This window comes from Apis cerana, linkage group LG6 (genome assembly GCF_029169275.1).
Source record: "Apis cerana isolate GH-2021 linkage group LG6, AcerK_1.0, whole genome shotgun sequence".
Classification (NCBI taxonomy): domain Eukaryota; kingdom Metazoa; phylum Arthropoda; class Insecta; order Hymenoptera; family Apidae; genus Apis; species Apis cerana.
The window spans coordinates 14071454-14085341 of NC_083857.1; the positions used below are offsets into that span (position 1 = coordinate 14071454).

A 13888-nucleotide genomic window follows, 5' to 3' on the forward strand; every position below is an offset into this window, starting at 1 on the left:
TAAAATACAATGTTAAATGTAATTAATACAATTTCATTTATTGTTCATATATTTCATATCTAATTAATATCTCTTTGTTTAAAGAAATTTTAATGAGAATATCGACTTCGATTTACAATTGTCAATAATTGCTGAATAATTTGTTGAAGTTGTACGCGTGTACGTACAATTTTAGGAAGTGAATTTGTATTTGTTTTATTCCATTCAAGCGTAATTTTCCTTCGACTGTAAGAATTTGAATTTTTTTTGCGAAAATTATTGAATTTGTCTCTGACCACGAAACAATGAATAATCGTTGTTAATTGATAAAACACGAAACGGTTTGAAACGTGGGGGCAACAATCGCGTTTTCTCTTTCGAAATGAAACGAGGTAACGTTTCGTCTTTGAATAATTTTCAAAACACGTTTTTATCGTATTTCGACGAGTTCGTTTCCGTTCTTCGTTTTTGTTAGGCTGAAGTAAACAAATATGGCGGCCCATTAAAACAAACTAGCTGTTCGAAAAATACGATTGCCACCCGTTCTTCCACATTGCTTTTGAATTATTCGAAACGCATCGAAACGAATGAAAAGCCGTTTTCATCCCTCGCCGCATTACACGTTTGGGAATATCAATATACCGTGTTCGATTTTACAAATCGAAACGAGAGATACAAGCGGGTATACATCGTATGAATGTACATGGTAATTCGGAAGTAATCATTTTATAATATTATTGTTATATCGTCTATACGATTGAAAAATCAAAAGAAATATTCGGTTATTGGTTATCTTTCTATTTTTCCACCATACGGATTTATTCCTCTGAAAAAATCCCTCTGATATTATTATTTTCCAGAATATACGTATCCTACTTTTGTGCTTTCAACAATATTTTAACGCTCTATAGAGTAGTGCCAGAATTCGCTATTCTATCTCTTTTAAACGATTCTCATTTAATTTGTAAAATTAACTCGACATAGCTTTTAATGCCGTTGAAAGAATTATTCTCTGTTGAACAATCGTCGAGAGTCATCTGATTATTCTATTATATTATATTAGAAAATATTACAACTTATTAATTATATTCCAACATTGTTTTTGATTTACATAAAATATCTTTAATATTAAATCTCGTATCATTTATTTCGCGCGATTGTATACGAAAATGAAAATATTTTTACACGCGTCTCCGAGATATTTCAATATCGAATCTTCATTTTCACGGTGAAATAGAGAAACAACCGGATCGATTCGACGAACGAGGCCTTTGAAACATTGATTGATTGCTCTGTACAGGCATCTCGACGAGTCTTTACGCCGTTATGAAAGTAATAGCCTGGCAATTTTTCAATGCAATCGTTGACCTCCCCGCCATAGTGTTCACGATCTCTTTCGACTTAATGGAACGATGTCGCGATTCAGGGGCGGCTATCGAGTTTTGTGCGTTTTTCCACGGCTCCCTAATTATTTCCATGCGTTTTTACGTAACATAAGTGGAAGATTCGATTTGTTGAGAATCGTAAAATTAGGGAAGATATTGGAATAAAATACAAACGTAAATGTAATCTTTGGCTGTTCGAAGATTTACGAGCAATGATCGTTGAAAATTTGAAAATCGAGGAATAAGGATTTTCTATTCCATTTTCTATTCTATCTCCTTTCGAGAAATGTAAAAGCTTTTCGAATTGGAATGGAAGATACGATTTGACTAATTTAATTCAGGATCGTAAAATACAAAAGTAAATGGGATACTGGAGAAATAATAAAAGATTTTCGAATTTTTCTTTATTTTCACTGTTTTGAATTTTATTTATTATACATATATCTGTTGGAAAGAGTATCCATCATCAAAAATTTTATTATGCCACTTAGAATCTTTTCATTGTCTTCGATAACCAATGAGAATTGATTGTTAATTAATTCTTTCTTTTTTTTTTGTATTTTGTATTTTTAATGCCTCGATTATACATGTAATCAGCACACATTGAAAAATGGACAATGATTACTCTGATTAGTATAATTAGCATAATAAAACATAACGAAACTTACAGCTCGATTGGACAATAGATAAATAAATTTTAAAAATAATTTGAACGATAATTATTTGAAAATTCTCGTCCAATGTACACGATTCGAGGATTTCCTCGCCGATGTTCAATTTATTCAAATTCCATTCGAACTTTTTGGTTCGTTAGCGTTGCTGGACGAAAGAACTCGGGCAGAATCTCGAGGAAACTCGAACCTCTTTTTCACCGAAACTTGGCCAACGAAATTCTATTTCAATTACCGCGTTTCAAAGGATAATCCTCGCGGACGAATTTCGAGGGAACCGTGACGACGTTCGTTTACGTCTCGATTTATTCAACCCAGCAACTCGAGATCCTCGTTCGTTAAAGAAAGATCGAGGCAAAAAGCAAGTTTCGATACTTCGAAAGGTGAAGATCGTGCAAAAAACATCATCACAATATCTTGTATATCTTATAATTAATTTAAATTCATCGAAAAATATTTAACAATCAATAAAACAATACGTCTCAAGTTTATCATCTCTTATTTCATATTCAATTTATCATTGAATCATTATGAAATATATTTTTAAAATTCCATATATCTATTTAAGAAAGTTACGCGAGATGTCGCAATTCGGCATCGAATCGTGTCACAAAATATGTCCAAACTGCATGGAGATCCATCGAAGCTTGTATTCGATGTACCGACGCGTGTAATAAAGAAAACACAATAAAATAATACGTCTCGAGTTTGCCGTCGCCAATCCCTTATTTCATATTCAATTTATCATCGAATTATTATGAAATAAATTCTTAAGATTCCAAAACGATGATATAAAATCGTATTAACATACTTTTACGTCGCATCTATTTAATAGAAAGTTACGCGAGATATCGCGCAACGGAATTCGGCAACGCATCGTGTCACAAAATATACCTAAAATGTTCAAACTGTATCGAGATCCGTCGAAGCTTGTACTCAAATCGACACATATTGTATACTTACACAAGACGAATGTACTCTTCCTAATCGACGAGTTTGTATCGCTTAACCCTCTCATTACCGATTGCCGATTATAATCGGCGGAAAGGTTCTACTTTACCTGTCGAGAGTGTCTCTTTATTCTATTGACCCGTTGGATCAATCCTACTAAAAGTATATCTTGAACGCACGTAACGCGAGTTTCTTCTGTTTTTTCTATCCGACAGTGGAATATTTGTAAAAATATATTATAATAAAAAATCTTTCTTAAACAAGTTACAAATAATGTACTTATTTTCGCGTTTCTCATATAAAGTACGACGGAACAGTTGTTGCGTAACATTTAAAAAAGTATTGTAGATACAAGAGAATGGCAAGATGGAGCGTAAGTGCGAAAGCTATTCACGTGTAGTGTGCACACACTTTTCGGCGCGGTTCAGTGGCATTGCTCCGGCGGAGCGAATTGCCGTAACGAAAGTGTTAAAGCGATATTCAAAGCCTCGATTCCCGTATGCATACGGAACGCGTAGTTGTGCGTGTCAGTGGAAAGGAGACGAAGAAAAGAAGTGCGGGGGAAGGAAAAAGAACGAAGGATGATGAAGGGATGGGCTATAATGGTCGAAAAGAATTTCTCTCGCGGGAAAAAAGCTCTCTCTCTGCGTCTGGAAACTTTTTTCCAGCGGAGTGAAAATCGAGGGAGGAAGGACGCGCGCGCATATGGATTCGTTCGTGGAGAGAGAGTTTGGAAAATATTTACCAGATGCATGTTTATATAATAAATAATTTATTTGGGAAATGTGAGATACGTGAAGTTGAAAAATATGATGTATCTGGTTTATTTGAAGATTGAATGAGTATTGGTGTGTATTTATACGTGTTTTGTTTGTCTTGTTTAAATTTTGAAAGATTTTTATTGATTTTCTTCATTTTCTTTTTTCTTTCTATTGTTTCAGGCTCGACCAGCCGGTGACCAGCTCGACGTCCGGAATGGACAGCAAAAAGGTTCGGATAAAATACTTTGTACTTTTATATACGTAAATAATTCGATCGCGGCTAAGTTGTCGAATGGATTTCGTTTTTATCTCTATATCTCGTCGAATAATGTTTCTGATCTTTCATCGAATTTGTTTCCATCTCTAGTGTTTCTCCACCGAGCGGCATATTTCAATTCCATAAATCCATAGACTGTAAATCATGGAAGGATATATGCATAGAATAGTTCGCGTAATGGATTACGAAACTATGAGGAAAGATCACGGTGTATAGTGGAATACATCGCGTACATTTCGCATTCAATATATTCAATATTCTATACCTTTCTACAATTTAATGCATATTTTATATGTATATTGTTTTAATGATAAAAAAAAAATATTAACCGAGTGCTAGAATAAAATTAAAAATTTAACGATATTTTGTTTAAAAATTTTGTTTAAAAGTCTTTAAATCAAAAACATGAATAAGCCAAGTACCAAGTGCGAGCACGAGTTCAAGCATTTAAATACTTCGATCAAATTATTTCTACCATTAAAAGAAATCGCAATTAATTTAAAAATAATTTAAAAATTAATTAAAAATTCTAGATATTCAAAGATGCAGTCAACTCGATCGAACTTTAAACTAAGCAAAACGTTAAAACAATTTAAATATCAAAAATAATTTTCGATTCGTCTCAAAAACGATATCGAAATAAATAGGAATTATTGTTGGATTGTCTTCGTTAAGAATCACCTATAACGCTTCAGACGCTTTGTAGATAATTCTGACACTGCATTATGGTAGAAAAACTGTAATTTGAATATTCGAAATATAAAAATTATTTTCATTTGTGAAATTATGTTATTTTCGAAACTATTACATATAGAATTATTACCTTAACTACTCGAATATATAAAATTATATTTGTAAATTAAACTATCATCATAAATCGTAATTAGCTTAAACGTATTACGAGAAATTAAAATAATTTTATATTATACGTTAGAATACTCTGGATTCTAAAAGTTATAGCTATGAAAAATTTCATATAATTTTTTCATTTCGAATTAATACGTATAAAATTATTCTATACAAAATCGTGCTATCTTTTATTATAAAATATACTAAGAAACGGAAGAATACACGAATCTTTTCGTAATAAATGAACTATTTATACAAAATTGTAAAACTTGAACGAGAACTTAATTTCATTTTTTAATAATCGCAATGCTTAAAGCTTTATTTTCTCTTTTTTTTATGCATGCATTCTATGAAAATTGTTTTATATATTTTAACCTTGCACAAATAACGTAAACATCCATACTCCATCATATAATAATTCAACGAAAGCGAAACTGAAAATAAGTGTACTGTTCACTGGTGGAAAAAAAGTCTCGCAGGACGACACAAGGGCAAGAGAAGTCGTTCGCTAGGACCATTTATCCCCACTTCACACGCTTTGTTGATGATCCTGACACAACACGCTATGTAATAGTAGAAGTCAAGAAATGTTTTCGAAACTATATAATTATTTCCATACGATATTGATATATCTATTCGTATATATATAATCATTATCTTAACTACTCGAATACAAAATTACATTTATAAATTAAAACTATCGTTAAAAATCATAATACTAGCCTATGCATTACAAGAAATAAAAATAATTTTATATTATAGAATATTCTGGATTCCATGTCTACTCTAATGCATTTCGAGGTTTAGACCGTTGGTTTGGATTAATATATGACGAATAGAAAATGCCTATTGAAAACAAGCGTTTTCTCTTCCGCCTTAACCAATCAGAGATCCGTTTCTTTCCACCAATGAAAACGGTCGAAACGTGCATTAACGAATTAAAAAAAGTACAAACGATAGTTCGATCAATTTAGAAGAAAAGTTAAAAATTGAGAGAACCGGTTGAAGATCTCGAAGGAATATCGATACGCGTCATAAGAGTTTCTAACGGGTTGCAAAGCGTTTTTCGTGACACTTGGGTTGCCATTGGTGGGTTAACGATGTCGTTCGAAGTTAACGCGATTAAATCGACGACGCGATAACCTGCCGAGACTAATGCAGGGATCTCGCTGAATTCAACCGGGAACTTTAAATGTTTCCAGTTACATCGTTTGCTCCTTTAATTACTCGACTCGGAGCGCCCTTTGATAAACTGGCTCCCGGCCATCCCCTTCCCTCCCCGATTTAATCAGACCCATTATCAGCATCCGCACCGTTCCTTCTTATCGATCCGCTATCGAGATTAATTTTTAGATAAGAAATACGTGGGTCGAAATAAAATTTTTCGGATATTTAGATTTCAGTGTAACACGCGTATATTCGAATTTGGAAATTGATTATCGTATGAAAATGAAATTGGTGGATGGATGGAATTTCTTCTTTAGAAAAATAAGAATCGATCAGTTTCGAGGATAGAACAATGAAATTCACGCAAGGGAATCTATAAAGAAAGAATGTTGTAGAATTAACTTAATTTTATTTAAAAACAAACATATTCAATTTATCTAAAATTTCTAAAATTTTATTCTCCATTTCCTTTCGAATCTTAAAACAATTTCTTTTGCATTTTGTACAGCTACAATACTAAATGAAAGAAAGAAAGGAACTTTCCCCCAAATTATCCTCTGATAAAATAGCTGGTGACAGTTTGCTGTTCGGTTTGCTCCTCGGCAAGTCGTTATCTTAAAAACAGAGACGCAAAACATTGTGGTAATTTTATAACTCCGAGCTCTCCGTTTCTGCCTCATTTACGGACGACAGTTGCGGCGGAAAAAAACTCACCTTTGCAAAACTTAACTTCTCTCCTATTCTCTGCCCGACCTTGTTCTAAACTCGGTTCCCATTCCTCGATCCGTTGCAGCCTGACAAAAACACAGTCGTGGAAACGATCAAAATTCTACGTTAGCCCAGGACTTATTCTAAACAAAATAATTCGTCTCCTTCGTTCCAGAATATCTTTATATTGGGCAATACCAACGATTCTGGTATTTCTGGTATTTCCCCGCCGGTAAGAATTACTTTGATTCACTTCTTTCTTTCTTTTTTTCCCTGGAATTTCCATCTTTTGACACGGACTCGGAATGTCACGCGTCTTGGAGGAAAGTTTTCCAACCGGATTTTCCGGCCCGCGGATCGCCTCGAGTTGCAACAGTGTTTTCCTCTGGAAGAGAAGAATCGTCCTTGTTTTCACCTCGAGAATACGTCACCGTTTGTTCTTACTCGGCGAACCCCTGATGAATTTTCTAATCCGAGATGAGAAGCGCCGTTGGCCGAGCAAAAGTTTGGAGCTATTATTGCGCTGTTGGAAAAGCGAATGGGAGGGTACATTTAGAAGGAGGGGAAAGGGAATATTTTTGTTTAACAAAAATTTAAGGAATTTAATTTATTAATTTATTATAGAAAGTATGTAATATTTATCAATGCTTAAAAATATAAAAATATATGATAAAAGGAGTAAATTTTTTTGCAATATTATAAAAATCGAAGAAAGAAACAGAATTCGATCCTGAAATTCTGACGATAGAATATTCATTTCTCTCGTTCGGCTCTCGCAAGTCGATAATTGTACGTTGAGATCAAAAGCAATTGCCGTTATATTTTTTGACGGAAAAAAAACTCATCAAAAAAATAAAGATGATTGTATCAACTTGCTTACTCGCTCTTCGAAATCATCATTTAATACAGAAATATCGCACAAATAATTTTGGATTGTTATTTGATTTTGGATGTTTATTTGAACAAATGAAACGAATTGGAAGGAATCGATATTACTCGACACATTTCGAGATTTAATTTCCAATATTTATTTTATTTTATTACATAGGATAGCAAAGAAGGGAGGGATCGAGATCAGTCATAATTCGAAGAAAATATCAAATTCTTCTCAATTTCTCTTCTTAACGTTATTATTATCATAGAATCGGCCAAGGATCTTGTTTACCTTTTAATCAAATTAGCGCATCGATCGACAAACTCGATCAGCAATTGAATCGGTTCCCAAGCAAATTTGGATCAGCAGAATTTTTCGAGCGAGGCTCTTTAGGTATCCCCTTTAATTGAGCAAAAAACGACGAAGAAGATTGAGATTACCGCGAATTTCTCCAATCAAGTCTCTCCAAATCTCTCCGAGAAAAGAAACCGAGAGAACAGTGTTTCAGAAACCAAGTGCATCTTCGAGAGAATCCTGTCCACGATCTATAAAACACGAATGGAGAGTGGAGGGGCACGATTATAGGGCTGTTCGTCTTGGAAAATAAAACTCGTTAACCGTCTTTCCTTTTTTTCACAAAAGTCATCCTCCCTTCTCTTCATGAATCACGATTTCATTCGAGAAAAGTTAGATTAGATATATGCAAAATATGTATAATTGTATTCAAAGAAGTATCCTTGAAAGAAGAAGGATTTACGTATAACAATACATTAATTAATCTTATGAATATTTCTATAAATATCTTTAAAAAAAATTCAGATTCGTATTTTTATTCCTCTTTTTCGATGCGTTGAATCATCTTTGTTTAGGAGAGCAGATAAGCAAATAAGATCGGCATCGATATATTATCACTCAATTCAAATTATCTTGTCGAAAGATCGCAAAAAAAGAAGAAAGGGATATCGATCAATTAATTTACGTTTAAAAATGTATGTATCACGAGTTTTCGATTTTTTTCCCCTCTCCTGTTCGACCGAGATTTTGTTCGGTTCGATAAATTTTCCATCTCGAGCGGTGACTCGAGCGGACAGGGAGCGGAAAAGCGGTCCTCGATCGGGTATCGAGAAACGTGTCGTTTAGGAAGGGCAACACGGCACCGCACTCCGGGATTATCTAACCCGTCTGACCGGCGTAAACGAAGTTAACTCTGTGACCGTTCTCTCCAACTTACTTCAACCACCGATGCTTTTAACAAATTTCATCGATCGATCCCCGGCGAAATATATTTCCGTTCTCGTCCGATTTCTTATTTCGTTATTACAATACGTTTATTTTCAATGAATCTGAGTACGTGTCTTTTATTTCTAAAAAAAAAAAGTTCCCTTTTAACGAGAAATGTGAATTGAACATTGTGATATGGATAGAAAAATTATGTTTGCAAATTGATCGGGGGAAGAGAATTGGAAACTGTCAGTTTCTCGATGATGCGCGTGATGAATAATGTTGTTCGAATTTATAAACACGTACGTCTATTCATCGAGTCATCGCTATTTTCGTTGAATGTTTTCGAGAGGGGGTCGTTCAATCGAAATAATAATCGTCTCCGATTATCCAAATTTCCTAAGGGGGGGGGCTGGTATAATTATGTAAATTAGAACAGAATTTATCGCGCGGTATCAGCAAGATAAATATTTCTATTATCCGTGGTTGATGGCCTTGCTAACGGGATACAGGTTAAATTACCGCGTCAGCTAGTTGTGTGAATGCTTTATTACCGTGCATTGTACGCAAGAATTCTAGTCTGGAAGAATTTAATCTCGTCAAAATTTAAATTATTTTCCAAAAACTTTTGCAAAGCTTCACCTTTAATTCGTGCAAAAATTGTGCTTTGGTATGTTTCAGATTTTTTGAAATTAAACGAAGATAAGATCGCAAGTAATAAAGATATATATATATATTATGAATATTCGGTATAAAAAATCGTATACTGGAGAAACAGGATATTTCTGCAACCAATGCACGAGTTTACAGCAGAATAAAATAGATCATTGAAAGAAAAGCATGCTACTATTTCGATAAAGAAAAATCATTAAAACATTAAACTTAAGTACTATTGCTACGATCGAACACATTTTATTTATATTTATTACACACACGAAATTTATATCACATAAATAGTAAATCTTTTTTTTATCAAAGAAAGAAAAAGCTATAAAATAAAACTTTCCTTTAAGCACCGTCGATATAATCGCATACCAAACTTATCCATACCTATGTATAAATGAAAATATTCTTTCGACGAGAAAAGAAAAACCCATAAAATATTGAAACTATTCTTTGATCGATACTCTATAATATTGACGTAAAAAAAAGCGTAAAAATGAAAACAAAATGATTGTCCATACACCAAACTTATGCGCATTCTCTCGACGAGAAAAGAAAAATTTATGAAATACTAAAAATACTATTCTTCGATCCAATGTTGACACAAGAGAAAACCGTAGAAATAAAGATGAAATAATTGTCCAGCCGGTACGATCGCACACCAAACTTATCCACACGTTATACACATATAAACAAAAACATTCTCTCGACGAGAAAAGGAAAAAAAAATCCATAAAATACTGGAAACTACTCTTTCACCAATGTTGACACAGAGAGAGTGGGGAGGGAGGACAGCCACAGAAATAAAGATGAAATAATTGTCCAGACGGTACGATCGCACACCAAACTTATCCACACGACACATATAAACAAAAGGATTCTCTCGACGGGAAAAGGGAAAAAAAATCCATAAAATAAACTACTCTTTGACCAGTGTTGACACAAGGGGAAGCCATAGAAATAAAGATGAAATGATTGCAGGTTGTCCAGGCGGCACCGGTCCCCGTACCTGTCCAGGTACGTAGCAAGAACGATGGCTCGGGGGTGGTGGCAGCGTCCGTGTCGGGGGTACGGAGACGAAGCGGCTCCCAGGGTTTACGATCGCCCGCCGCCAAGAGGCCACTCTCCGCCCCCGTGGCTCTTCAGGGATGGCTACACAAACAGGGATCCGAGGGGCTGATGCTCTGGAAGAAACGGTGGTTCGTCCTCTCCGAGTACTGCCTCTTTTATTACAAAGGTTAGATCTCCTCCCTCGTTTTCCACTGAAATTACGTGTCGCCTCGTATCTCTCTCTTCAAAAGATTTTTCCATCTCTTTCTCTCTCTCTCTCTCTCTATCTTTTTTTATGCATCTTTTTCTTCCTTTTGCTTTCTTCTTCTTCTTTTTTTCTCTCTCGAATGACACAAGGCACCGGTTCTCGACACGCGACTCGTAATTCTAGTGGTTTCATTCACGAGAATACATATTTCTTCTTCTCTTTTATTTTGGTTTATTTTTTTCTTTCCTTTTTTATTTTCTTTCACGTTCTATTCAGTCGTAATTTTAAAACCGAGTGAGGAACATTTCTTTTCTCGTGGAACGGGGAATATACGTACAAATTTTTAAGCAAAATACTCCTAATGAAAATTTGTTAAATTATTCTCCCAGCCTGCGAAATTATCGATACGATAAGGTCGAAAGTAGTACTACTCGACTATTGATCGGCCCAGTCTCTTCCAGCTTGACGACCTTCAGATTTAATTTTTTCCTCTTGTCGTTTTCTCATCATCGTTTAATTTATCTTCCATCGCTTTTGTTATCTCCGTATAGGGAAAATTCGTGTTTCGATAAAAGGGAACACCGAAGTCGACAATTTTTCTTTCTCCGTTGGCCACTCGTAGACTTTTGGCTCGGCTTCAACTCTCTCCAAGCCGGCCGGTCTCTCCCCTCTCCTCCTGTTTCTCGCCATCACACTCCACCAATTTTACGTTCGTCGAACTACTTCTCTCCTACTTCTCAGGTTTAACTCGCTTCCACGGGAACACTAATTACTACGAGTTCCCCAATTTCGTGAGTACTTACCACTTATTTCCCACTTTTTTTCATTCCTTTCTTTTCACTCGCGTTTTTTCGCTTTCCTCGAATAGAAATTATGAATAAATCGAAATTATTATTTCTTTTTTATCCACCGAGTTTCTTTTTCGCGATAAAAATCGATTTATTTATTATTTTATTTAACTTCGTATTCAAAATACTCGCACTTTTTCGAAAGTTGTGATATTTTTTTTTCCAGAGAATTTCGTTCCGCCAATTCATAAACATAATTTTCGTAATTTTCATTAACGCGAAGCTTTTCTTTCGTGGATCGGAACGAAACGAAACGGAACGAAATGGAATGGAATGGAATGGAATGGAATGTAACCAACCTTCATTCGCATGACTCCGCGTTGTTAATTAACGCGATATTCCGCGACGCACGCACAATGGAAACAATGTGCGTCTGGCTCATTATTTTCCACCTGTATAAATTAGTTAACCGGTTGCGTTTTCCCTCCGCCTAAGCGTGAATTCTCTCGGCTTAACAAGGATTTTAATATTCGCGCGTTAAATATCAAATGGCCGGTGATGAAAGGCGTTAAAGGCTCGTTTTCATTATTAAGCGAGCGCGCTTATGCGCATCGACCATTGTCACCTTGGATCATGACGACGATGTTTTCGATCGTTGTAACGAGATTTTCTCCCTCGTGAATAATTTATCGTTTAATCGTTTGTGGATTTTTATTCGCTCGCGAATCAGTGAAAAGAAAAATTAATCGAATCGAACGAATCGATTAATCACAATTCGCGCGTTCAATGCCTGTTATTTATCGTTCGTTTCATCAACTCCGTGCCTACGACACGTAACGTTAATCGCGCAAGATTAATTAATTACGCGACGAGTGAAGATTGTCTCCTTGGGCCGAAGGAATAATAATTCTATGCTTATCGAATATATAATCTCACGTAATTTAACATGCATTCAATAATAAAAAAAGTTATAATTGCCATACAACCAAACAGTTTCTTATAATATTTTGGAGAACTTTCCAAACGATTGGAACGAAAGATCTATATCGATTAACACGTATCTTGCGATTATTGTTATTATAATAAAAAAAAGAAATTATGAAAAAAAGGAGGCTCTCATCGAATAGCAAAATTTTTAAATTCCAACGAATTTCTCTTTCTGACTCCGTGTCATTGTTCCTCGGTCGACATCCATTCCTGGCATTCCCAAATTTATAAGATCCTTTTTATCCTTTTCCTCTTCCTCTGTTGAGCGCGTGATTTATGTCCACCAGGAGTTGAAGGGGAGAGAGAGTTGCAACCGGGTTAACGCGTGTCAATGGCGTTAGGATTTTCGGACGCGTTCAAATCGAATCTTTCCATTTGTCATCCCGTAAAATGATTTCCGCGTGTCTCTCCACGTCACCATTTATCGAGCTCGCTATCCAAAATTTTTTTTTTATCGTCTTCTTCGTTACTCCAAGTCGTTCTTTCGAACAACACCTTTTTTCATCTTTTTATTTTCGATCAGAGAATTTTGGAATTTCGCGTAAATGCGGTATAATAGGATAATTTTCTTGGTCTACGATGGAAATTCTGTTGAGAGATTTCTGATTTCTGATTTCTCTAAATTTATATTTCATATATTAAATTGAAAGTTTCGTGTAAAACATTCTTTCCAGATAAATTCTCACCTCTTTATTAAAAGATGAAGGATCGATCCGTGGAGGAAATTGAATTTTCTGTTAAACATTGTAACAATAATACAATATTCCATTATTTTTTCTCGTAACAATAATAACAATACCTTTTTCCTTCGTCCAAAGTCTTATCCAGCCTCGTTGAATCGAGATGGACGGCGCAAAGTTCTCGAGAGGTTGTTTAATCTTGAACGAGAAAGTATTTGGTCGAAAGTTTCAAAAAGTTTTCTGAGCAAATCGTGAACAAATTGTTAAACAATAAAATTGCGGTCTTTTCTTTTTCTCAATTTTTCTGTCTGTCGTTGAATGGTTGGTTAAAGTTCACAGAGGAAATTGTGAACTTTAACACACGCTGAATTATACAAAACTTTTTTAAAGAGGTTTTGAATCGAGTTTTTGTAATCATATGTGTATATATATATTTAAACGGTTTCTCTTAAGAATGGAAATTATTTATTATTCCAAGATTTCCTTGTTTCGTCTCGAATATATCACACTTGTGTGCCGTTTTCTCATCAGCACATGCATATAACAGAGCAGTAACGACATTCCACGACTGGTGGTAACGAAGGCGAAACGAGAAAAGTTGTCGAAATTCTGATGAAATTCCGAGTAGTTGGAAAATTGTACCACCTCGCGAGAATTCCTCGCGTGTCG

At 35.0% G+C, this 13888-nt stretch overlaps 1 protein-coding gene across 18 annotated transcripts in view; it reads left to right on the top strand.

Annotated features, from left to right (window-relative positions):
* The window catches only part of LOC108000905 (uncharacterized), a 212793-nt gene that overhangs the window by 127775 nt on the left and 71130 nt on the right, over positions 1 to 13888 (top strand). For 16 of the 18 annotated variants that reach the window (XR_009830277.1, XR_009830275.1, XR_009830276.1 and 13 more), the window contains 2 exons: positions 3928 to 3976; positions 10488 to 10743. Coding sequence is in view for 14 of the 18 variants with exons in the window: in XM_062076551.1 (XP_061932535.1) it covers positions 3928 to 3976; positions 10488 to 10743 (305 nt within the window). In the remaining 4 variants the exon portion in view is untranslated. The remainder of the gene's footprint in view (positions 1 to 3927; positions 3977 to 10487; positions 10744 to 13888) is intronic. The other 2 variants (XM_062076564.1, XM_062076561.1) reach the window with 1 other exon arrangement.